Below are 23,774 nucleotides of genomic sequence, written 5' to 3'. Positions count from 1 at the left end.
AGAGTTCTGAAAGAACTTAAATGTGAAATTGCAGAACTATTAACTATGGTTTGTAACCTGTCCTTTAAATTGGCTTCTGTACCCAATGACTGGAAGATAGCTAATGTACCCTCAATATTTAAAAAGGGCTCTAGAGGTGATCCCGGCAATTACAGACCGGTAAGTCTAACATCAGTACCGGGCAAATTAGTTGAAACAATAGTAAAGAATAAAATTGTCAGACACATAGAAGAACATAAATTGTTGCGCAAAAGTCAACATGGTTTCTGTAAAGGGAAATCATGTTTTACCAATCTATTAGAGTTCTTTGAAGAGGTCAACAAACATGTGGACGAGGGGGGTCCAGTGAACATAGTGTCCAGAAAGCCTTTGATAAGGTCACTCACCAAAGGCTCTTATGTAAATTAAGTTGTCATGGGATAAGAGGGAAGATCCTTTCATGGATTGAGAACTGTTTAAAAGACAGGGAACAAAGGGTAAGAATAAATGGTAAATTTTCAGAATGGAGAGGGGTAACTAGTGGTGTTCCCCAAGGGTCAGTCCTAGGACCAATTCTATTCAACTTATTCATAAATGATCTGGAGAAAGGGGTAAACAGTGAGGTAGCAAAGTTTGCAGACGATACTAAACTGCTCAAGATAGTTAAGACCAAAGCAGACTGTGAAGAACTTCAAAAAGATCTCACAAAACTTAGTGATTGGGCAACAAAATGGCAAATGAAATTTAATGTGAATAAATGTAAAGTACTGCACATTGGAAAAAATAACCCCAACTATACATACAATATGATGGGGCTAATTTAGCTACAACAAATCAGGAAAAAAATCTTGGAGTCATCGAGGATAGTTCTCTAAAGATGTCCACGCAGTGTGTAGCCGTGGTCAAAAAAGCAAACAGGATGTTAGGAATCATTAAAAAGGGGATAGAGAATAAGACATAGAATACCTTATTGCCCTTATATAAATCCATGGTACACCCACATCTTGAATACTGCGTATAGATGTGGTCTCCTCATCTCAAAAAAGATATACTGGCATTAGAAAAGGTTCAGAGAAGGGCAACTAAAATGATTAGGGGTTTGGAATGGGTCCCACATGAGGAGAGATTAAAGAGGCTAGGACTTTTCAGCTTGGAAAAGAGGAGACTAAGACTCTCCTGCCACTTTGAGCCAAGGAAGCTGGCCTTGGGATATTACTACTTAAAAATGATCTGGGCTTAAAATCATGGAATATTCCTTGTGACAACTATCCCACAAATTCCACTGACTTCCCTTGTTTTCTTTGCCTTGAGCAGGGTTTCCAGTTTCCAAACCTGATGTGATCTCGCAGCTGGAACGAGGGGAAGAGCCGTGGGTCCCAGACCTCCAAGGCTCTGGGGAAAAACTGCTCTCGAGAGCTGCCTGCACAGGTGAGGAATTGGTTAAACCAACTCAAAAATTGTCCATGAATACAGGAAATATTTGGGATGTCCTACCAAGACTTTGTGAGCTCTCCAAGTTCAGAATTGTTCCTGCAGATGTGGAATCATTAGGCAGATGTCACTCATGGCTTCCCACGTATCCTGACTGACAACTGGCAGCAGATCCCTCCCCATCTGGCTTTCCCCTGAGAGAGCTGGTAAGATGCGGACCCAGAACTGATCCCTTCCTCTCTCTCTGGGGAAGGATTTGGGGAAAATCAGCTCCTGATAGGTTTGATTTCTCCTGCACATATTTTGGTTTGTTCATCCCCTTTTCCATTCTTCTCTCTGAGATTTCCTTTCTCTCTGGCACAGGGAATGACCTATGTCTGGATTCTCTCTGTCTCCCATCAGGTGTTGGGATGGTGAGCGAGAACAAGGAGAAACCCCATCAGGAAGATGCTGAGCAAGTAGAACCCCACGGGATGTTATCAGGAAGATCCAAAGGGAATGATTCCGGGAGTTGTGCACTCCCAGAAAAAGCAAAAACCTGTGAGAGTCAGCACAGGCCAGAGGAAAACTTCAGTAGCCACTCAGACCTTATTACACTTGAGAGAATGAACTTGGAAGGAACATGCTACACATGCCCTGAGTGTGGGAAACGCTTCAATCGGAGCTCACACCTTATCACACATAGGAAAATCCACACGGGTGAGAAACCTTATGGATGCCCTGAGTGTGGGAAACACTTCATTGATAGTTCAGCCCTTATCATACATCAGCGAATCCACACAGGAGAGAGGCCCTACTTATGCTCTGAGTGTGGAAAAAGTTTCAATCGGAGCTCACACCTTATCACACATCGTAGAATCCACACAGGAGAGAAACCCTATATGTGCTCTGAGTGTGGGAAACGCTTCATTGGTAGTTCAGCCCTTACTGCACATCAGCGAGTCCACACCGGTGAGAGACCCTACATATGCTCTGAGTGTGGGAAAAGCTTCAGTCAGAGCTCTACTCTGATCACACATCAGAGAAGCCACACAAGAGAGACACCCTACACGTGCTCTGAGTGTGGGAAACGCTTCAGTTATAGCTCAGCCCTTAATGCACATCAGAGAATCCACACGGGTGAGAAACCTTATGGATGCTCTGAGTGTGGGAAACACTTCATTGATAGTTCAGCCCTTATCACACATCAACGAATCCACACAGGAGAGAGGCCCTACATATGCTCTGAGTGTGGAAAAAGTTTCAATCGGAGCTCACACCTTATCACGCATCGTAGAATCCACACAGGAGAGACGCCCTACACCTGCTCTGAGTGTGGGGAACGCTTCAGTTATAGCTCAGCCCTTACCACACATCAGAGAATCCACACCGGTGAGAGACCCTACACATGCTCTGCGTGCGGGAAAAGTTTCAATCACAGCTCTACCCTAATCACACATCAGAGAATCCACACAGGAGAGACACCCTACATGTGCTCTGAGTGCGGGAAAAGCTTTAATCAGAGCTCTGTACTGATCACACATAGGAGAATCCACACAGGTGAGAAACCTTATGGATGCTCTGAGTGTGGGAAACGCTTCAATCGGAGCTCATACCTTATCACACATAGGAGAATCCACACGGGTGAGAAACCTTATGGATGCTCTGAGTGTGGGAAACGCTTCAATCAGTGCTCAAACCTTATCACACATCAGCGAATCCACACAGGAGAGACACCCTACACATGCGCTGAGTGTGGGAAACGCTTCAGTCAGAGCTCAACCCTTATTAGACATCAGAAAATCCACATGAGAGTGATCTGCCTTGACTAGGGCAAAAACCACCTGTGCCTTACATCCACTAGGACTGTACTAGGTGTTGGCTGCCCAAGTTAGTGATCTTGGTGTAAAAAGACAATTATAGTTGTAGTGCAGATGCAGCCCAGGTGCAGTGGTTGGCATTAGCTTTCCCCTTGACCTGACCTAAACTCCACCGCTTTTCCTAGTCCAAACAAACCCTGAGCATCACGGTTATACTGTTCCCCCATTTCAAAGCAATTGATAGTCATCAGGTTCCCCCTTTGGCAACAAGTGGTTTCATTCCTAGTTGCTTTCATGTTGCTTCAGGTTGTGCTGGAGAGCAGATATTTTTATTACCATTTTCCTCACTTAAAATATATTGAACTATAACAAAGAGCAGGAACAGGGCAGGGATAGGGAAAAATGTCATTTCACCCTCTGTAACAACAGAAGAAGATAGGGTAAATCAGAGGGATTCCCTTATTTCCCATCACCATCCCAATCCCCCTGTTGTTCAAGTGGTTAGGTCAATATTTTCCCTAAAGGGCTGAGAAGAGGATTCCCTAGTAAATGACTTGTAACTAAGCAAAATACCCATACATTTGGCTACCAAAGCAATTGTGGCCCAGGCCCTGCAGAAGGTCGCTCCTGAAGATATCTCCTTCCTAATCAGGTGCATGTTGCCTATTATTTGGGAAATGCAATCCCTATCTAGGAAGAGATGGGGAAAAATGGAAGTGACATTTCTCTTCAGCTCACCCCTGGGAGATGCTGCAAATGTGTAGAAAATGAAATCCGGGTTGAATGTGATATAGCTGCAAAAAGATACCTTTTTAAATAGATACCTGACATTTGGTGTCTTACAGGGATTCTAAACCGCAACTGAATTTAGTCCCTAATTTAAATCTGTGACATCAGATTAAAGAAATAAAAGCGTATATTTGGGGGAGTTATACCTCACTATCGCTACTGATATGTTGTGTGTTTGGTGAAGAATTCTACACCAGAGAAGTGTAAAATTACTCCAAATAAGGTCAAAGGTTTGACAAGTACTCAGGTAGAAATTGCAGGTACCAGTGGTTGATTTTCACCCTGGAGATGGATGCTATGTTGACCTGTGGCCCAGGTAAACTATTTTTAGAATGCTGCTCCCTAGTTAAGTGGCATTGATCATGGTCCTAAAGGATGCCATGATTAAATTGGGAACAACAGTCTTTTACCATTTGGATCCAAAGTTTCATGAAGCACAGAGAGAAGCAGCTGATTCCTTCAGAACCATTCCATGCCTATGGGTCCCAGTCTGGCTGCCTTGTTGGACAAGAAGCACTTCCATGCTGTGCAAATGATGGTAACCAATGCGGAAGTGTATAAGATTCCATGTTCGGACTCCAGGATACGTGAATGCTGAGTCCAGTCTGTGGTTTGGTCTCTTACGTTTGCTCTTGAGTCTAATGCATCACTTCTCTGCCTCCTGCTACTTTGAAAAATTAGAAAGTGTGAAAATAGAGCACAGGTAGTTTTTCTCATGATGCAACCTACCCATGTAGTGTGAGACTCCTTCCACCCACACTTATGGGAGAAGACCCAGGGAGAAATGAACTCTCAGAAATGGAAGGCTCCTAGGTTATTGTAGAATGTGACTTCACAGAAAGCTGACTGGGTGGAAATGGGAAATAAGAGAAAACTGCCCTATAGGTTCATATTTTGTAATCTTTGAATAAATTATCAGTGACAATGTAATTAAATATGAAGTTAATTAGTGTAAAGTAAGAGGCTGATTATGTGATAACTTTCAGTGTTACAATATAATTCAGGTTTTCTTCTAGTTCTCTCCCTGCCCCTTCCTACTGTATTGGAAATGGTGGCTAATCCTGAAAAGTAAAACCTCACTCCAAAGGAATTAGAGTGGGGGAACATGTGAGAGAAATAACATGTATGAAAAGAGAGACCCAGTATAGACTGTAATTATTTCTATTTCAAATGGAATTTATTTTAAATAAACTTTAAAATAAATTTTCTGTTAAGAGGAAAATTGCTTGGGACCATATGTGTAACCTTTTACTCCGTTAGAGGGTAACAGCCACAGAGTTCCCCAATTCGGTTGTTTGCTAAACAAAGACACATCGAGCAGGAGATGTCAGAATTTAAAATGGTGATGGATGCATGATGATTTATTTTTGCAACCAGTTATTTTTATGGGTGCTGAGGCCCCTTTTCTTTTTGAGGAGGCCAGCTGTTAGAGCACAGCTGTTTAACCCTCAGACCTGGCCATGGAAACCTCCCCATAACTGGCCTTATGTTTCTTTCATGTTTGATACCTTTGGGGTTCGCACGTCCACACTACATGTGGTTTACAACAGCAGATACTTTGAGAAAACTGCTGGTTTAAGCCGGGCTATTTCAAACTGACATTGGCCCAATTGCCTCACTTAAACTGGAGTTGGACACGCCGGTATCGAAGGATTAGTTCGCGCCTGATTTGCCCAGAGACCTTGGGTGAGGTGTGGTAAGCTGTAATCTACAACAATAAAGTTCAAGGTAAGGGTGGAAGTCCTTCAGCTTTCAGATCAACAAGCTGGTTCTGTTCATTCCCTCTGAAGCATCTGGCACTGGTCACTCTCAGGCAGCATACTGCGCTAGATGGACCATTGATTTGATCTAGTATGACCAGTCTTGTGTTCTTATGTAAGTCATCTAAGAGAGACTGACTGCCAGGATCCCAAGACTGATCCCCTCTGGGGAATGAAGTACAACGTTGACAGGCTATGCAGCCTTCACTAGTCTCCCTGTACCTGAAAAGCCTGCTAGCCCGAAGTGCTGGACCATCTATACCATTACCTGATTCCTCAATTGCAGCTACAGTTCCTACTCCATGTGAATCCAAAGACGAAGAGCTGCAGAGATCCAATTCCTTGTAATCTTTGAAATTGCCCTCTTCTAGCAGTTGAGGTGTGAACACCAAGGGCCACACCCTCCCTGATTGAACTAACCTCATTATCTCCAGACTGATTCTTGCCTGCATATTTATACCTGCCTCTGGAAATTTCCATTACCTGCATCTGACGAAGTGGGTATTCACCCACGAAAGCGTATGTGCCTCTACATCTGTTACTCTATAAGGTGCCTCAGGACTCTTTGTTGCTTTTTGTAGTGTAGTGGTTATCACATTTGCCTAACATGCATAAGGTCCCTGGTTCAAAACCAGGCAGAAACATTGCTGCTTTCTCTCCTTTGGTCTTTTATCACTCACAGTCCTTTCTCAAATACATCCATAGCGTCTATGCTTTCTTCCTCGTTATTTTGTTCCTTTCATGGAGCTTTAAGTTCAAAAGGAGAGCCTTAGCCAGCATTTTGAGGGAAGTAACAGACCATCATTTGGGAGAATGCCAGCTACATAACAAATCTGAGCATAGAAGAATCCCAACCCTTTGTCCTGTGTGTTTAGCTCCCAGCCAGCAGTTTCCCCCTCACTTTTGTTTATGTTGAGCTAACTACAAACAGCCTCGTGTATCCTTTTCATGTCAGAGAAATCTATTGACTGATGATCACATTTCCGCTACTTTCCTGGCTAGGCAGGGTTGGGGTGTGAGGAATCAGAACATAATAATTGGAACTCTCTAACCCCTCCTTTTAACATACAACATCACATTCCCCTTTTTAAATAATGTTTTTCCCATAATATTTTTTAACACTCATCATTTTGCTTGTCTTCAAACGATGTTAACACAAGCTCTGAGCTACAAATTTCCTTACTGTTCCATTGGTATTTTTAGCACAGTAAATTGATATAAAAGAGAAACAGAAAACAAAATAATTTCCAATATTATAAATTGAGGACACGTCATTTTTAAAAAAAAGTTTTATTGCCATCTTGTTTTACTCTCGGGCTGGTTTTTATAAATCATCACAAATGCAGTAACGAGGAGTTAGAGAAATATACAAGAAATGAATACCATGTGATCCAATCGATAGAGAGCTGACTCTGTCCACAGCCAGAAACAATCTCCCTGACAATAAAGAGGGCTGGGAAGGATATGACACGGAAGTACCTATATGCCCAATGCAGAGCTGGAGCCAATGTAAGAAGAAGTAGAGAAGCTAAAGATTGCTGAAGGGGGACAGTCAGCTCCTGAAGGGTTATTTTTCCCTCTCTTAGCTAGGCTAGAATAGAAGAGGAGAAAATTCTCTCTCACTCTCAGAAGATGATGGAAATGTCAATTTGTCCTCTCTTCCTCTTCTACTAAATCTCAGAGACAGGAAGAGACATTTCCTGCCTAAGAGCCTCAAGAGAGCAAGGCTAGGGAGCAGGCAAAGCTAAGGGCCCCGTTACATGGCATCTAACTCCTGTCAGCTCATGTGAGGTGGTATCAAAACCCCTCCCTGGGCTTCTAGGAAAGAGTTAGTATTGGCTCCATGTGTTTTCCTGGAAGAACCCCTAGGTAGGAGGAAGAAGAAGTGGAGAGGGTTGTGATGGGCCTAAATGAAAGCAGAAGAGGATTGTTTGTCTTGGGGTTTGTTTATGTTACTCTTGTGACCCTTGTGGAGGAAGATGAGGCATCATTTGAGTTTGTGTCAAAGCCTTTGGTTGGGCTCAGTTTGTGACCCTGAGCACAGGGGATCCTTCACCCTCCATTCTTGTCCCCTCAGGGCAATGGAGAATGGACCAGGTTCTAAAATTAGACAGGAGCCAGAGAAAGCCTAGTACAGGTGATAAAAAACACCCACTGTTACCTCTCTGGTGGTCTAGTCTATTCATTAGGTTTCGGCGCTTTCACTACCGCGACCCTGATTTGATTTCCAGTCAGGGAAAGAAGCTTTTCAACACTTATCTTCACTTGTTGTCTCCTCAATTGATACTTCATCATGCTCAGATGGGATTTGGAGACCATGTGAAAATCAAACAGCCTCATAACAGAGCACAAGTATGTTCCCATTCTGGATCTTTCATACAAGTAGAGCTGGGCAAATCATTTATATCTTTGCTTGCTAGCTAGACTAACCTATATAATAATAATAATAATAATATAGTTCAGGTTGCTCCAAAATTAAATTTTTTTAGTTTTCTTGTTGAAACAAAACTAAAAAAAAAATCATTTTTGGCCCACCAAAATATTTCAGTAAATAAAATATTCATCCAAAAAACGTTCACCCAGCTCTATAGACTAGCCTTCAGAATTAACCATCTGGAAAGAAGGATCAGTAGCCTCTTCCATTCCTGATGTCTAGCTGCTGAAGGGTTCTGAGAATGAACCAGATTTCATAGCCTTCCACCTGTATACCGCTGGTTGCCGTCTTGCTCAATGTGAAAGGCAACGTGATTTAGTGGCAGATCTACGTATAGCCCTCTGTTCAAATGTCTACAGAGTAATATTTGTTTCGCATTGCATACAAAAATAAAATAAATTGTGTTGAAACCTAAACCTGGGATCAAGGTGAAACATGGCAATTTTAAATCAAGGACAAAATCTCTACTGAGTTGAACAGAAGGAAGGCTTTTTCATCAGGTCCTTTCAAATGCTAAAAGTTGAGATGGTTCTTAGAGGTTCCAGACACATAATTGGCCAGAATTTTCAGAAGATCTCACACCCACCACTACAGCCAGATTTTCAGAAGAACTCAGCTCCCAGTTAAGCACCTAAATTTTTGCCCAGTTTTTTATCTTGGGTCAATTTGAATGTCTATTATTGTTATTATAATGTTGGTTAGGCTAGCTGGCAAGGGGGGAAATAATTTGCACATGTCTATTTGTGTAAAAGGGCATGCAGCCTGGACTTTGAGGTGCACAGTGGAAATATGCCCACATTCTGCTATTTGTCAGTGGGAAGCTTTGATTTTCATATGGTCTCCAAAGCCCTTACCAGCATCATTTAGAAGAAGGGGGAGTCAGGAAAAAAATCACACTTTTGTTTGAATTGCAAGTGAGGAATGAACTAAGGTTTTTTGTTGTAAAGTTACTTTCTCTGAACAAGAATTGAGCCCAGGCTTCTGATCCCACCTACAAGATCATGAAATCTGGAGAAAGCAGAGGAGGTTTGTGCTAGTGCATATCTTTTATTCCCCTAATAAGTGAGCAGGGAGACTACCACACCTCAGAAGTCACAGGGCTCTAAGAAACCTGCAACTTTAGGTGATGGTGATTGTGTCTAAAAACCAGCTGTGCTGTAGAGGTCCTCTAGGTGTTGAAAGAGATGTGCCACCTGGGCCTCCCTGAGCAGCTCATAAAACATTTAAGAAAACTAGGGTTGATAAATCAGCTGATTCTGTTGTGTCAGGATGGTCAAGTGCTCTAAAATTCCAGATTCAAGGCATTATCTTTCTCTCAAGTGGGTGTTCTGGTCTCCATTGGAAGCCTGGGTTAATAGCCCACTCCTGAAACAATCATTTTATTCTACATGGAGAAATGTCCTCATTACAATCTCTCTTTTAACATGAGAAATGTGCTTGCTTAGGATTTCTGTTAGAGTAGTGGCAAGAGAAGGGGGAAGAAATTCAAATACCTTCAGAAGCTGCATATTGATTGCACCTAGTTGGGTAAATTCCAATTTATTCTCCAGGAGAAAGTTGGCATTGCTTGAGGGTAGGCAGATTTGGGTGTTAAACATACAGGTGGAGGAAGAAGGGAGCAGTACAGTAAACACTGATAATATGGAATGTAAGTCTCACGGTCTGGGCTTGAGTCCCAAGTTGGGTGCCCTACCGACTCTGGTTTAACTGCTTCATGAGGGCACAGAATTGACTACATAGGAGCAAAGATAGGAGGCAGCTAAAACCAAGAGCCCTGTTATAGTGTGCCACATCCTATGAGGCTGTATCAAAACCCTTCTCTCAGAAATACTATCAACTCAACAAGTTTTTTTTTCTGGAACAGCCTCTAGGTAGGCAGAAAAAGCAGGTGAGAGGATTGCGATGGGGTAATTGAAAGCCGAGGAGGGTTGTTCCTGTTGAAATTTGTTTGTGTTTCTCTTGTCATCCTGGTGGAGGAATCAGATGCATAATTAGATTTTTTTTTCAGTGCCTTTGGTTCGTTTCAGTTTGTGACATTGAGCACAGGGGTTCCTTCATGCTCTGGTCTTGTTCCCACAGGAGAATAGAAACTGGGCCGGTTTCCCAAGGGTATGTCTACACTACGAGAGTAGTTCGATTTTACTTAAATCGAATATGTGGAATCGATATTGCAAAGTCGAACGTGTGTGTCCACACTAAGGACAGTAATTCGACTTTGTGAGTCCACACTAACGGGGCAAGCGTCGACATTGGAAGCGGTGCACTGTGGGCAGCTATCCCACAGTTCCCGCAGTCCCCGCTGCCCATTGGAATTCTGGGTCGAGCCGCCAATGCCTTCTGGGTAAAAAAATGTGTAGAGGGTGCTTTTGGGTAACTGTCATCATCCGTCCGTCACTACCGACCTCCCTCCCTCCCTGAAAGCGCCGGCGGGAAATCAGTTCGCGCACTTTTCTGATCAGTGACAGCGCGGACGCCACAGCACTGCGAGCATGGATCCCACTGCAACCATCGCTGCAGTTGTGGCCGTTCTCAACACCTCGCAGCTTATCATACACCTTTTCCTGAGGCAGATGCAGAGAAATCGGGCGAGGAGGCTACGGCACCGCCGTGAGAGCCTGAAGTCGGAGAGTAGCACAGAGCTGTCAGAAACCACGAGACCCAGCGCTCAGGACATCACGGTGGCAATGGGTCATGTGGATATCGTGGAATGGCGATTCTGGGCCCGGGAAACAAGCACGGACTGGTGGGACCTCATAGTGCTGCAGGTCTGGGACGAATCCCAGTGGCTGCGAAACTTTCGCATGCGAAAGGGGACTTTCCTCGAACTTTGTGAGTTGCTGTCCCCTGCCCTGAAGCGCAAGGACACCCGGATGCGAGCAGCCCTGACTGTCCAGAAGCGAGTGGCCATAGCCCTCTGGAAGCTTGCAACGCCGGACAGCTACCGGTCAGTCGCGAACCACTTTGGTGTAGGCAAATCTACCGTGGGGGTTGTTGTCATGCAAGTAGCCAACGCAATCGTTAAGGTACTGCTCTCAAAGGTAGTGACCCTGGGAAACGGCCAGGTCATCATAGATGGTTTCGCCGCGATGTGATTCCCAAAATGCGGTGGGGCTATAGATGGGACTCACATCCCTATCCTGGGACCGGGCCACCAGGCCAGCCAGTACATTAACAGAAAGGGCTACTTTTCAATGGTGCTGCAAGCACTGGTGGACCATAGGGGACGTTTTACCAACATCAACGTCGGATGGCCGGGCAAGGTTCATTACGCTCGCGTGTTCAGGAACTCTGGTCTGTTTACACGGCTGCAGGAAGGTATTTACTTCCCGGACCCCAAAACAACTCTTGGGGATGTGCAGATGCCTACAGTGATCCTCGGGGACCCAGCCTACCCGCTAATGCCCTGGCTCATGAAGCCCTATACTGGCGCCCTGGACACAGAAAAAGAACTGTTCAACTACCGGCTGAGCAAGTGCAGAATGGTGGTGGAGTGCATCCGGGAGGCTTTGAAAGCAAGGTTCCAGACTGAGCAGGGTAACCAGTGACTGTTAAGTTTGTGGACACAGAAGCTGAACCTCCAGTTACATACCCCCTTCACCCCCTTCCCAAAAAATAAAATCAGTTCTATTTTGTCAATGAACACCGTTGTCTTTATTACTGTTTTCGCGGGAATGTTTTAAACCGGGGACGCAGACAGTGGCGGGGAGTGGGTTTAGTGTTCTGATGCAAATGATGCTTCTAAACTCCAGGAATGACAGGCTCCGCAGTGGTGCACTGGTTGTTTCAACGGAGCCTGCCATCACTCCTGGGCAGAACTGCGTGTATGTGTCAGCTATGTGAGTTTCTGCCTGGGGGAGGAGGGTTACAGATCCCCTGCTGCGTGGCTCTGTGATCCAGGATAAGGACTGCAGCATAAGATCTGTAACTGCCCTCCCCCGCCACAAAGTCACAGAGCAACCCCCCCCCCCCAGGAGATGAAAACCACCTCCCAGACTGACCAGGGTCACTAGTGACTGCACTGTGTATGTGTCCTGATGCTGGACCTGCCCCCGCCTCTGTACCCTGCTAAAGGTGACTGTCCTGTCCAATTACCAATCCCCTTCCCCCCCTCCAGACAGACTCTCCCTCAAAAGAACCTGACTGAAACAGTAATGAACAGAAACATATTTTTTATTAACAACCAGACAGGAAACTGGGGGGTGAAAGTCGGACGGGGGCTTGGGTGAGGCGGGCAGGAAAGGACTTTTCAAATTTAGGGGAATGACAGCCTTCTGGTGCTTGAGCAGTCTGCAGGGGTGGAGTGAGAGTTTTCACGGACTCTGCCACCCCTCCTTCTTTGGACTTTGGGAGAGGGAGGTATGGGACTTGGTGGCGGGGGACTGCGGTTCCTGATAGACTGCAGCGGGGCTCTGTCCTCCTGCCTCCGTTCCTGCAGAACATCAACAAGGCGCCGGAGCGTGTCCCTTTGCTCCCTCAGAAGTCCAAGCAGCGTTTGAGTCGCCTGCTGGTCTTCCTGCCCGCCACCTCTCCTCACGTTCCATGTGTGTCCGGTGCATTTGTGACAAATTCTCCCTCCACTAGTTCTGCTGTGCTGCCTGGGCTCAGGAGCAGCCCATTAGTTCTGAGAACATGTCCTCTCGCGTCTTCTTCTTTCTCCGCCTAATGTGCGCTAGCCTCTGGGAGTGTGATGCCAAGCTGGGTTAGGAGACAGTTGCAGATGTGGCTGTGGGAATGAGGAAAAGGCAGTGAATTCCTCCGAAAGATAAATGTGGTTGTGAATCAAGAACATAGTTTTTCTCTGTGAACAAGACCATGAACCACACCTATCACATGCGCACTCCGGACAAGGTCGAATTTTCGAACCTCGCCTTCAGTGCCTGGGCTTTTGCACTGCCGATCTGGGAAGCGGGGCAGGACACGGTACTCTCTGTAGCAGGCAAACATGGTAAGTCGTAGACTTGTGGCTGCTTAAAACTGTAGGAGTACCACTGGCCTCCTTTCACATTGAAAGCACTGCCAGTCTGTGCTGCCAGCAATCGGCCAAGCAGGAACTCTGGCCCTGTCCCACCCCCTCGCGGATGAGCCAGGGAAAGATCCCTGTATGCTGCCCCTCTCCCGCCCCCACCGCGTGGCTGTAAACCAGCGGTCACAGTTCTGTAAAGGAACTTGTTGCAAGCAGTCCCAATACTAACAGTCCCCTACCTAATTCAAAGCAGGTCATCATGAGCGACATAACTCTCATGAACATCCCGGACACCGAGATCCAACGGATGCTTCGAGAAAGCCTGCAGAGACCGGGGCCCTATGCCGCCATGCTATGCAAGGCAATGATACCGGAGTACCTGCTTGTCTCCTGGCGCGGGAACGTCTCGTACTTCGGAGGACCAAGTAAAGCCGCTCTCCCCAGGAACCTGATGAACAGGCTATCCCATTACCTGCAGCAGAGCTTTGTGGAGATGTCCGTGGAGGACTACTGCTCTATCCCCGGACATATAGACAGGATTCTAATATAGCTGCAGTAGCAGGCACTAAAGAGTGGAGCAGCTTGGGCAGCACAATCATGCACAACCGGACACTATTTGATTTTTTTTTTAAATAGTTGTTACTGATTACTTAAGCGCCCAGGGGGAAGAAATCATGATTCACAGATTGTTGTTAGTATTAATATTCAAGTTTTGTAAAAAATAAAGGTTAATATGTTTAAAGCACTTACCGCTTGATCCTTCGCCTGAATCTGTGTCCAGGTTACATGCTGGGGAGGGTTGGTAGGGGATCTCTGTAACGGTGATGAAGAGCTCCTGGCTGTCGGGGAAATCAGCTTGGTAAGCGCTGTCGACTGCCTCGTCCTCCTCATCTCCTTCCTCCTCTTCCCCGTCCGCTGAGGAACCGGCCGTGGACAATATCCCATCCTCAGAGTCCACGGTCAGTGGTGGGGTAGTGGTGGCGGCCGCAGCAAGGATGGAATGCAGTGCCTCGTAGAAACGGGATCTGTGGGGCTGGGATCCGGAGCGTCCGTTTGCCTCTTTGGTCTTCTGGTAGCCTTGTCTCAGCTCCTTCATTTTCACGCGGCACTGCGTTGCATCCCGGCTGTAGCCTCTCTCTGCCATGGCTTTGGAGATCTTCTCGTAGATCTTAGCATTCCTTCTTTTGGAGCGCAGCTCTGAAAGCACGGACTCATCGCCCCACACTGCGATGAGATCCAAGACTTCCCGATCAGTCCATGCTGGGGCCCTCTTTCTATTAGATTGCACGGCCATCTCTGCTGGAGAGCTCTGCATAGTTGCCACTGCTGCTGAGCTCCCCTCGATGTCCAAAGAGGAACTGAGATTCAAACTGCCCAGACAGGAAAATGAAAATGAATTCAAATTTTCCCGGGGGTGTGGCTGGTCAGAGCATCCGAGCTCGGACTGCTGTCCAGAGCGTCAACAGAGTGGTGCACTGTGGGATAGCTCCCGGAGCTATTACCGTCGATTTCCATCCACACCTAGCCTAATTCGATATGGCCATGTCGAATTTAGCGCTACTCCTCTCGTTGGGGAGGATTACAGAAATCGATTTAAAGAGAGCTTTATGTCGAACTAAATGGCTTCCTGGTGTGGACGGGTGCAGGGTTAATTCGATATAACGGCGCTAAAGTCGACATAAAAGCCTAGTGTAGACCAGGCCCAAGTTGGATAGAAAGTAGCCTGAGATAGCCTAGAAGCACTAGCAGCTTAGAGATAGTACCTCTTCAACCTAGGTTCAATTCCAGGTCATGGAACAAAACTTTTCTGCAAAAATGTTGTGTTTCACTTTAATTCATGAGCACAGTTGTGTCGCAATTAAATTAAATTACATTTATTTAATTTAAATATATTAAATTATTAATCAGTTTATCTATTAGTGTATTTATTAATTAAATTTATTCTTTTTTAATAAATTTAAATTTATTCTTTTTTATTAAATTAAATTAATTAAATTAAGATCCTACAGTTTCTGTGCTCAGATTTTTTAAGCAGCTGTAATCTCCCAAATAATGATCTATTCCTTCCCTCAACATGCAGGCTAACCCCCTCTTTTTGACCTTAAAAGTTTCATAGAAGGAAAAACTAATGAAGAAGAAAGCATAGAAGTTATGAATGTATTTGAGAAAGGACTTGGACTAAAAGAGCCAGAAGCACCAATGCTCCTGGCTGATTTTGAACCAGATACTTTCTACATGTTAGACCAACATAATAATTGCTACACTACAGAAACCACCTACAATTGTACATAGGAAGCAGAGGCTGAAGTCACCTCCCCCCCATGCTCATTGTCACAACTGAAGCCCAGGCCAATGCATTAACATAAATTCAAATGACACTTCAGCTTTCACTAGCAGGATCACAAGAGCAAAACAAATCCCAAGATGAACAATCCTCCTGGGCCTTCATTTACCACAGCACAACCCTCTCCGCTTCTACCTATCTAGTGGCTCTTACAGGAGAGCCCACTGAGCAGAGAGCAATTCTGTCCTAGAACCCAAGCCAGGGGTTTTGACACCACTTCATTTGAGCTAGTATGTTTCACAATGACAGGCCCTTTAGCTTTGTCTGTCCCCTAGTGCTGCTCCTGGTTTATCAGCTCTGCATGCTTAGGAAGCAGCTAAACTGCTGTACGCCCCTTCTCACTGGCTGCCTTGTTTCCTCTCCTTGTCCTCCTAGGCTACCTCAGGCCCTTTCCCACAAAACCTTTTGTCAGAAGCTGGACTGGAGTGACCTAAGTACCTGCAGGTTTCCCTCCCACACTTTCTAAGGCAAACAGTTAGTCTCTAAGGTGCCACAAGTTGACAAGAAGGGGTAAATAGCAAAAGAGGGGAAATTACCTTTTGTAGTGCTAATGAGGCCAATTCAATCATGGTGGATGTGGCCCATTCCCAACAGTTGACAGAGGGGAAAATATTCTTTGTAGTGAATCAGCCACTCCCAGTCTTTATTCAGGCCTAATTTGATGGTGTCCAGTTTGAAAATTAATTCCAGTTCTGCAGTTTCTAGTTGAAGTCTGTTTTTGAAGGTTTTTTGTTGTTGAAGAATGGCCACTTTTAAGTCTGTTATTGAGTGTCCAGGGAGATTGAAGTGCTCTCCTACTGGTTTTTGAATGTTACAATTCTCCATGTCTGATTTGTGTCCATTTATTCTTTTGCATAGAGACTGTCTGGTTTGTCCAATGTATATGGCAGAGGGACATTGCTGGTACACGATGGCATATATCACATTGGTACATGTGCAGGTGAACGAGCCTCTGAAGGTGTGGCTGATGTGGCTAGGTCCTATGATGGTGTCCCTTGAATAGAGGGAAATGTTAGTTTGTTCTCTCTTCCTGTTCTATCTAAGCTAACAGGAAGAGACTTTTTCTGTGTAAGATCATTGAGAGGCAAGAGAGTACATTTCATTTCGGGCTCGTCATATACACAAAAAAGCACACTTAAGGCAGCAAGATGAAGCACCCAACGTGGGGCTCGAACCCATGACCCTGAGATTAAGAGTCTCATGCTCTATCAACTGAGCTAGCCAGGCTGCTTCCGCAAAAGCACAATCACAGTGTAGCAGGAGCCCTAAGGCTGCTGCTTTGCAAGTTGAGATTCCTTTTCTGACATTTGCCTTCTGTCTTAGTTCCTTCGCTCTCCAGCTAGCAAACAGGAGCTATTACAAGGCTGGTTAGAAGCTGGTTTCTAGACCCGAGAGCTGGGCTTGATTTACCAGTTCCTTAGAGAAACTAGCATGGGAGGGTGGAATTTAGTGTTCTCCCACCAGGGGGAGATGCTGTTTGACTTACATAGTGGGGAAGAGTCAAAAAAAGCTTCTCAGTTTTTAGAGATGGGACAGATAAGCCGGTTCTCCCCAAGCCACACACACATTTTTGCAGGATATCACACCCCCTGGGGAGAAGCTCCTCAAAGGAAATGTGGCCCCAGGAGTGTCAGAGAAGGGAATCACTGTTTGCCTTAAGAGGTGGGTGAGGGAAACCTACAGGTCCTTAGGTCCCTCCAGCATCTGATGAAACCATTTGTGGGAAAAGGTCCGGGGTAGCCGAGGAGGACAAGGAGAGGACAGAAGGTCTTGCAGCTGGTGTGCAATTCCCAGGCTCCCGGTGGCCCGAGAGAAGCAGGGTTCAGCACTTTGTTGGCTTCCTGAGAGTGCAGAGCTGACACTGGGGGAAGCTAAAGCCAAGGGACCTGTTCTAATGAATCAGCATCCCATCAGGTAGCATCAACCCCCCTCTCTAGGATTCTATCCCAGAAATACTGTCAGCTCGATGATTTTTCCCCTGACAGAGCCCCCAGATTATAAAGAGAAGAAGCAGAGAGGATTGCACTGGGGTAAATGAAAGCAGAGGAGAATTGCTCCTCTGGTGATTTTTTATTTTGCTCCTGTGATGCTGATGGAGGAACTGGAAGCATAATTTGAGTTTGTGACACCCTGCTGTCCATTTTTGGGGCTCAGCTTGTGACACTGAGCACAGGAGATCCTTCACTCTCTGTTCCTGTCCCGTCAGGGCAATGGAGAATGGACCAGCATCTGACATTGGTGAAGTAGGAGGCTGAGAAAAACAACACTGGCTGTCAGAAAAAAACAGCCCTGCCTGGTCCTTTAAGCAGAAGGTGCTGGTGTTTTAACAGCCATGGCCTGGGTTCAATTCCCCCTAGAAAATAGAAGTTTTCCAATGAAAATCTCCATTCATTTCGCATTTGAAATTGAAAGGGAAAGAGGGCTGCTTGTCCTTATCAACAAGGCAAAGAATGGCTTTTTTCTCAGTAAATATTTTTAAAAGGCGCTGACTTGACCTGCAGATGTCATTTCATTTGTATTTACAATGGAATGATTCTCTCTAGGATAGACAGGAATTCTTCAGTTAGACTCGGATTCCACAGAAATACTAGAAGCAATAGTGTCTAAATAGTACCTGCCTTTTTTCAGAGAACAGCAATGTCCAAGCTTTCCATGGACATTATCCTTCCAGCGCCTCAGGCCCTATCCAACAATACAAGAAACTGAAATGCAGTGAAATACATGGAAAGTTTCTCACCATAGGATTCACTGACCAGGCCGGGGGAAAAGTTTTGCCAGAACACTTGGTTATAATATCCCTCCCTGACCTTAAATGGAAAGCAAGGAGATAACTCTCAGAGCACATAACCACAGCTTATGAGTCTCACATTCTACATTGTCAATGTACCGCACCCTTCTCCCTCCACCTGTACATTGAACTGCCAAACCTGCCTCCCCTCAAGCCATGCCAGGACTCCTCTGGATAAGGAGCTTGGAATTTACCCAGCTAGGTGCTCTAAATACACTGCTTTTGAAGATGTTTGAATTCCCTCCAACTTCTCTCATACAAATGCTAAGTAGTTGGTGTTGTAATGTTACAGGAGAGGTTGAAATTAGGCTATTTCTAAAGGTAGAAGACAATCATTGTGTCAGGAGGGGAATTTGAACGCATGCCTCCATATGGAGCCGAGAACAACAAATGACAAAAAGACACAACCTTGTATCTGATCCATTAGACCATGCAACCAGCCTGATGAAGTTAGCTAAGTGTTTTATCAATCTTAGTTTTCTTTAACTTGTTATGAACTCTTCAGGGAGGCAGAGATGGCACATCTCTTTCAACTTCTAGACACCTTCTGAAGCAGAGCTGATTTTTATATGTAGTCTCCCTGCTCACTTTTTAAGAGAGTAAGAGATGGTTGCTAGCATTCTGAGAAAGCAATGTTGAACCTCAAACTCCTGCATCGTGGGCCAGATGGCCAAGCAACCAGCACCCACAACTTCTACCACCTTTTGTTTTCAAAATAGCTCAGCGCTCAGTGTGTTCAGCCTTTCTGAAAACCTGGCCAAAATTTTTGTTGCCTAAGTGGGAGCTGAGTTCTTCTGAAAATCTGGCTCTAGGGGTGGGTGTGAGACCTTCTGAAAGTTCTGACCCATGTGTCTGGAAGCTCTAAGAACCTTCAGAACTTTTATTGTGTGCTAGAGCCTGATGAGAAAACCTTCCTTCTGTAGAACTTAGCAGAGATTTTCTCATTGACTTACAATCACAATGTTTCATATTGATCCCAGTTTTAGGTGTCCACAAAATGCATGTATTGTATTTTTATATGCAATGTGAAACAAACACCCCTAATTAGGTAGAGGGATAAAAGTAGGTCTGCCACTAAACCACATTTCCTTTCATCAGTGGCTACCTGAGCAAGGTAGTAACCAGTGGCCAACAGGTGAAAGGCCCATTGTTCATGGTTAGAACACTTCAGCAGCTAGATCTCAGGACTGGAAGAGGCTAATGGTCATTTTTTCAGAGATGGTTACTTCCAAAGACTTGTATATAGAGTGGGATGAAAGTTTTTTGGATGAATATTTTATTTCCTGAAATATTTTGGTTAACCGGAAATGATTTTTTGGTTTTGTTTCAGCAAGAAAATGGAAAAAATATTCATCTTGGGTCAACCTGAATGTCTATTATTGTTATTAAAAGGTTGGTTAGGCTAACTAGCAAGGGGAAAAATAATTTGCACATGTCTATTTGTGTAAAAGGGCATGCAGCCTGGACTTCAAGGTGTGCAGTGGAAACATGCCCACATTCTGCTACTAGTCAGTGGGAAGCTTTGATTTTCATATGGTCTCCAAAGCCCTACCCAACATCGTGTAGAAGATGGGGGAATCAGGAAAAACCATGGATTTGTTTAAATTGAAAGTGAAGAATAACTGGAGTTTTTTTTTAAATATAAAGTCACTCTTCCCTGACTGGGAATTGAACCCAGGCTGTAGCAGTACCAAATCCTAACCACTAGACCACAGAGGAAGTGATAATGTTTGTCTTCTCACTTATACAACACTTTCTTAGGCTACTTTCTGTCCAATTTCTGAAGCTGCCTCATTGTCCACTCCCTGAGGGGCTAAGAGCAGAGAGTGTAGGAACCCCTGTGCTCAGGGTCACAACCTGAGCCCAAGCCAAGCCACTGAAACAAATTCAAATGATGCTTCCTTCAGCAGGATGACAGAGCAACACAAAGAAAACCCATGAGGAACAATCCTCCTCTGCCCTCATTTACCCCATCACAACCCTCTCAGTAGCTGACCTGGACGCTCTTCCCGGAAGGACACTGAGTTGATAGGTGCTCTGGCATAGAGACCAAGGGAGGGGTGTAGCTCCCCCTCAGTGTGAGCTGATCGCATTCTGACTCTGTGTAATGGAGCTCTGAGCTTTCCTATCTTCTGAGTTCTGTGTCCTCAACTAGCAGCCGAAGTGCTGAACCCCCCAGACCCTTCTGCTGGGAGCATGGTGATTGCACAACAGCTGCAAGCCCTTTTCCCCTCTCCTTGTCCTCCTCTGCTTCCCCAGACCTTCCTCACAAATGGCTATATCAGACGTTAGAGGTATCTAAGTACCTGCAGGGTTCCCTCACCCACCCGTTAAGGCAAACAGTGAGTCCCTTCTCTGACACTCCTGGGGCCAGGCTTCTTTTGAGTTTTTCCCTAGGGGGACCTGAATGTGTGTGGCGTGTGGGGAACCAGCATGTCTGTCCCGTCTCTGGGAGCTGAGAAGCTTTTTCAGACTCTCCCCAACTAGATGAGTCCAACAGCACCTCCCCCTGGTGGAAGAATCCTGAATTTCACCCTCCCTCCCTGGTTTCTCTGACCAGCTGATGGCAACAGCATGCTAAATCAACCCCAGCACTCTGGTCTAGAAAGTAGCATCTAACCAGCCTTGTAATAACCCCTGTTTGCTAGCTGGAGAGCGAAGGAACAAAGACAGAAGGCAAATGTCAAAAAAGGAATCTCAACTTGCAAAAAAGCAGCCTTAGGGCTCCTTCTACACTGTGATTGTGCCTTTGAAAGGGCACTGTACACACCATCATAGGACCTAGCCACATCAGCCGAGTCTCGTTCACCTGCACATCTACTAATGTGATATATGCCATCATGTGCCAGCAATGCCCCTCTGCCATATACATTGGACAAACCAGACAGTCTCTATGCAAAAGAATAAATGGACACAAATCAGACATGGAGAATTGTAACATTCAAAAACCAGTAGGAGAGCACTTCAATCTCCCTGGACACTCAATAACAGACTTAAAAGTGGCCATTCTTCAACAAAAAAAACCCTTCAAAAACAGACTTCAACAAGTATCAGAGGGGTAGCTGTGTTAGTCTGGATCTGTAAAAAGCAACAGAGTCCTGTGGCACCTTTAAGACTAACAGATGTATTGGAGCATAAGCTTTCGTGGGTGAATACCCACTTTGTCAGACGGAAGTGGGTATTCACTCATGAAAGCTTATGCTCCAATACATCTGTTAGTCTTAAAGGTGCCACGAGGCTTCTATAAGAAACTGCAGAACTGGAATTAATTTTCAAACTGGACATCATCAAATTAGGCCTGAATAAAGACTGGGAGTGGCTGGTTCACTACAAAAAATAATTTTCCCTCTGTTGATACTCACCCCTTCTTGTCAACTTTTCGGAATGGGCCACATCCACCATGATTGAATTGGCCTCGTTAGCACTACAAAAAGTAATTTCCCCTCTGTTGCTATTTACCCCTTCTTGTCAACTGTTGGAAATGGGCCACATCCACCCTAATTGAATTGGCCTCATTAGCACTGACCCCCCCACTCTGTAAGGCAACTTCCAACTTTTCATGTGCTGTGTATTTATACCTGCCTAGGGTATTTTCCACTCTAGGCATCTGATGAAGTGGATTTTAACCCACAAAAGCTGATGCCGAAATAAATTTGTTAGTCTCTAAGGTGCCACAAGGACTCCACGTTGTTTTTTAAAATGTCAAGTGCGCAGTAAGGAAATTAGTAGCTCAGCGCTTGTGGTAACATCATTTGAAGAAGAACAAGAGGTTTATGTTTTAGCCCACGAAAACTTATGCCCAAATAAATTTGTTAGTCTTCAAGGTGCCACAAGTACTCCACGTTTTTTTAAGGAAATAATGTTATTTCAAAAGGGAAAAGTGGTGCTGTGTGTTGAAAGGCTGGCTTACACTTGCAATTCAAACAAATGTGTGATAGCTAGCCTAACCAACATTATAATAACAATAATAGACATTCAGGTTGACCCAAGATGAAAAACTGGGCAAAAATGTAGGTGCCTAACTAGGAGCTGAGTCCTTCTGAAAATCTGTCTGTAGTGGTGGGTGTGAGATCTTCTGAAAATTCTGGCCAATTATGTGCCTGGAACCTCTAAGAACCATCTCACCTTTTAGCATTTGAAAGGACCTGATGAAAAAGCCTTCCTTCTGTTCAACTCAGTAGAGATTTTCTCCTTGATTTAAAATCACCATGTTTCACCTTGATCCCAGCTTTAGGTTTCAACACAATTTATTTTATTTTTATATGCAATGCAAAATAAATACTCCTCTGTAGACATTTGACCAGAGGGCTATACATAGATCTGCCACTAAGCCACCTTGCCTTTCACCTTGAGCAAGATGGCAACCAGCGGTATACAGGTGGAAGGCTATGAAATCTGGTTCATCCTCAAAACCCTTCAGCAGCTAGACTTAAGGAATGGAAGAAGCTAATGATCCTTCTTGCCAGATGGTTAATTCCAAAAACTAGTCTATAGAGCTGGGTGAACGTTTTTTGGATGAATATTTTATTTACTGAAATATTTTGGTGGGCCAAAAATGATTTTTTTTAGTTTTGTTTCGACAAAAAAACTGAAAAAAAAATCATCTTGGAGCAAAATGAACTATTGTTATTATTATTATATAGGTTAGGCTAGCTAGCAAGCAAGGAAATAAATGATCAGACCAGCTCTACTTGTGTGAAAGGTCCACAATGGGAACATATCTATGCTCTGTTCTCAGACTGTTTGATTTTAGCATGGTCTCCAAAATACATCTGAGCATGATGAAGTATCAATTGAGGAGTCAACAAGTGAAGACGTGTTGAAAAGCTTCTTTCCCTGACTGGAAATCAAATCCGGGTTGCGGTGATAAAAGCGCCGAAACGTAATGAATAGACTAGACCACCAGAGAGGTAACAGAGGGTGTTTTTATCACTTGTACTAGGCTTTCTCTGGCTCCTCTATCTAATTTTAGAACCTGGTCCGATCTCCATTACCCTGAGGGGACAAGAATGGAGGGTGAAGGATCCCCTGTGCTCAGGATCACAAACTGAGCCCAACCAAAAGCTTTGACACAAACTCAAATGATGCCTCAGCTTCCTCCATAAGGATCACAAGAGTAAAACAAACAAACCCCAAGAAGAACAATTCTCTTCTGCTTTCATTTAGGCCCATTGCAACCCTCTCTTCTTCTTCTTCCTCCTCCTACCTAGGGGTTCTTCCAGGAAAACACCTGGAGCCAATACTAGCTCTTTCCTAGAAGCCCAGGGAGGGGTTTTGATACCACCTCACATGAGCTGACAGGAGTTAGATTCCATGTAACTGGGCCCTTAGCTTTGCCTGCTCCCTAGCCTTGCTCTCTTGAGGCTCTTAGGCAGGAAATGTCTCTTCCTGTCTCTGAGCTTTAGTAGACGAGGAAGAGAGGTCAAATTGACATTTCCATCATCCTCTGAGAGTGAGAGAGAATTTTCTCCTCTTCTATTCTAGCCT

At 44.8% G+C, this 23,774-nt stretch overlaps 1 protein-coding gene and 2 non-coding genes across 9 annotated transcripts in view; 2 read left to right on the top strand and 1 right to left on the bottom strand.

The window, feature by feature from the left end:
* The window catches only part of LOC112117296 (zinc finger protein 850-like), an 80,922-nt gene extending 75,758 nt beyond the window's left edge, over positions 1–5,164 (top strand). For 2 of the 7 annotated variants that reach the window (XM_029913283.1, XM_029913281.1), the window contains exon 2: positions 2,092–5,164. In XM_029913283.1, coding sequence (XP_029769143.1) covers positions 2,092–3,221 — 1,130 coding nt within the window. In that variant the 3' untranslated portion in view covers positions 3,222–5,164. Of the gene's footprint in view, positions 1–1,150; positions 1,408–1,773 lie in introns of those variants that run through there. The other 5 variants (XM_029913285.1, XM_029913286.1, XM_029913284.1 and 2 more) reach the window with 5 other exon arrangements.
* A 1,165-nt stretch (positions 5,165–6,329) lies between these two features.
* TRNAV-AAC lies at positions 6,330–6,402 on the top strand. The gene has a single exon. It is a non-coding gene; the product is annotated as a tRNA-Val (tRNA).
* Positions 6,403–16,653: 10,251 nt separating this feature from the next.
* TRNAK-CUU lies at positions 16,654–16,726 on the bottom strand. Its single transcript has one exon. It is a non-coding gene; the product is annotated as a tRNA-Lys (tRNA).
* Positions 16,727–23,774: the final 7,048 nt, after the last annotated feature.

This window comes from Terrapene carolina, unplaced genomic scaffold (genome assembly GCF_002925995.2).
Source record: "Terrapene carolina triunguis isolate 2854851 unplaced genomic scaffold, T_m_triunguis-2.0 Scaffold570, whole genome shotgun sequence".
Classification (NCBI taxonomy): domain Eukaryota; kingdom Metazoa; phylum Chordata; order Testudines; family Emydidae; genus Terrapene; species Terrapene triunguis.
Note: the sequence above shows the minus strand (reverse complement) of the source record. Positions and strands in the feature narration are given on the sequence as shown.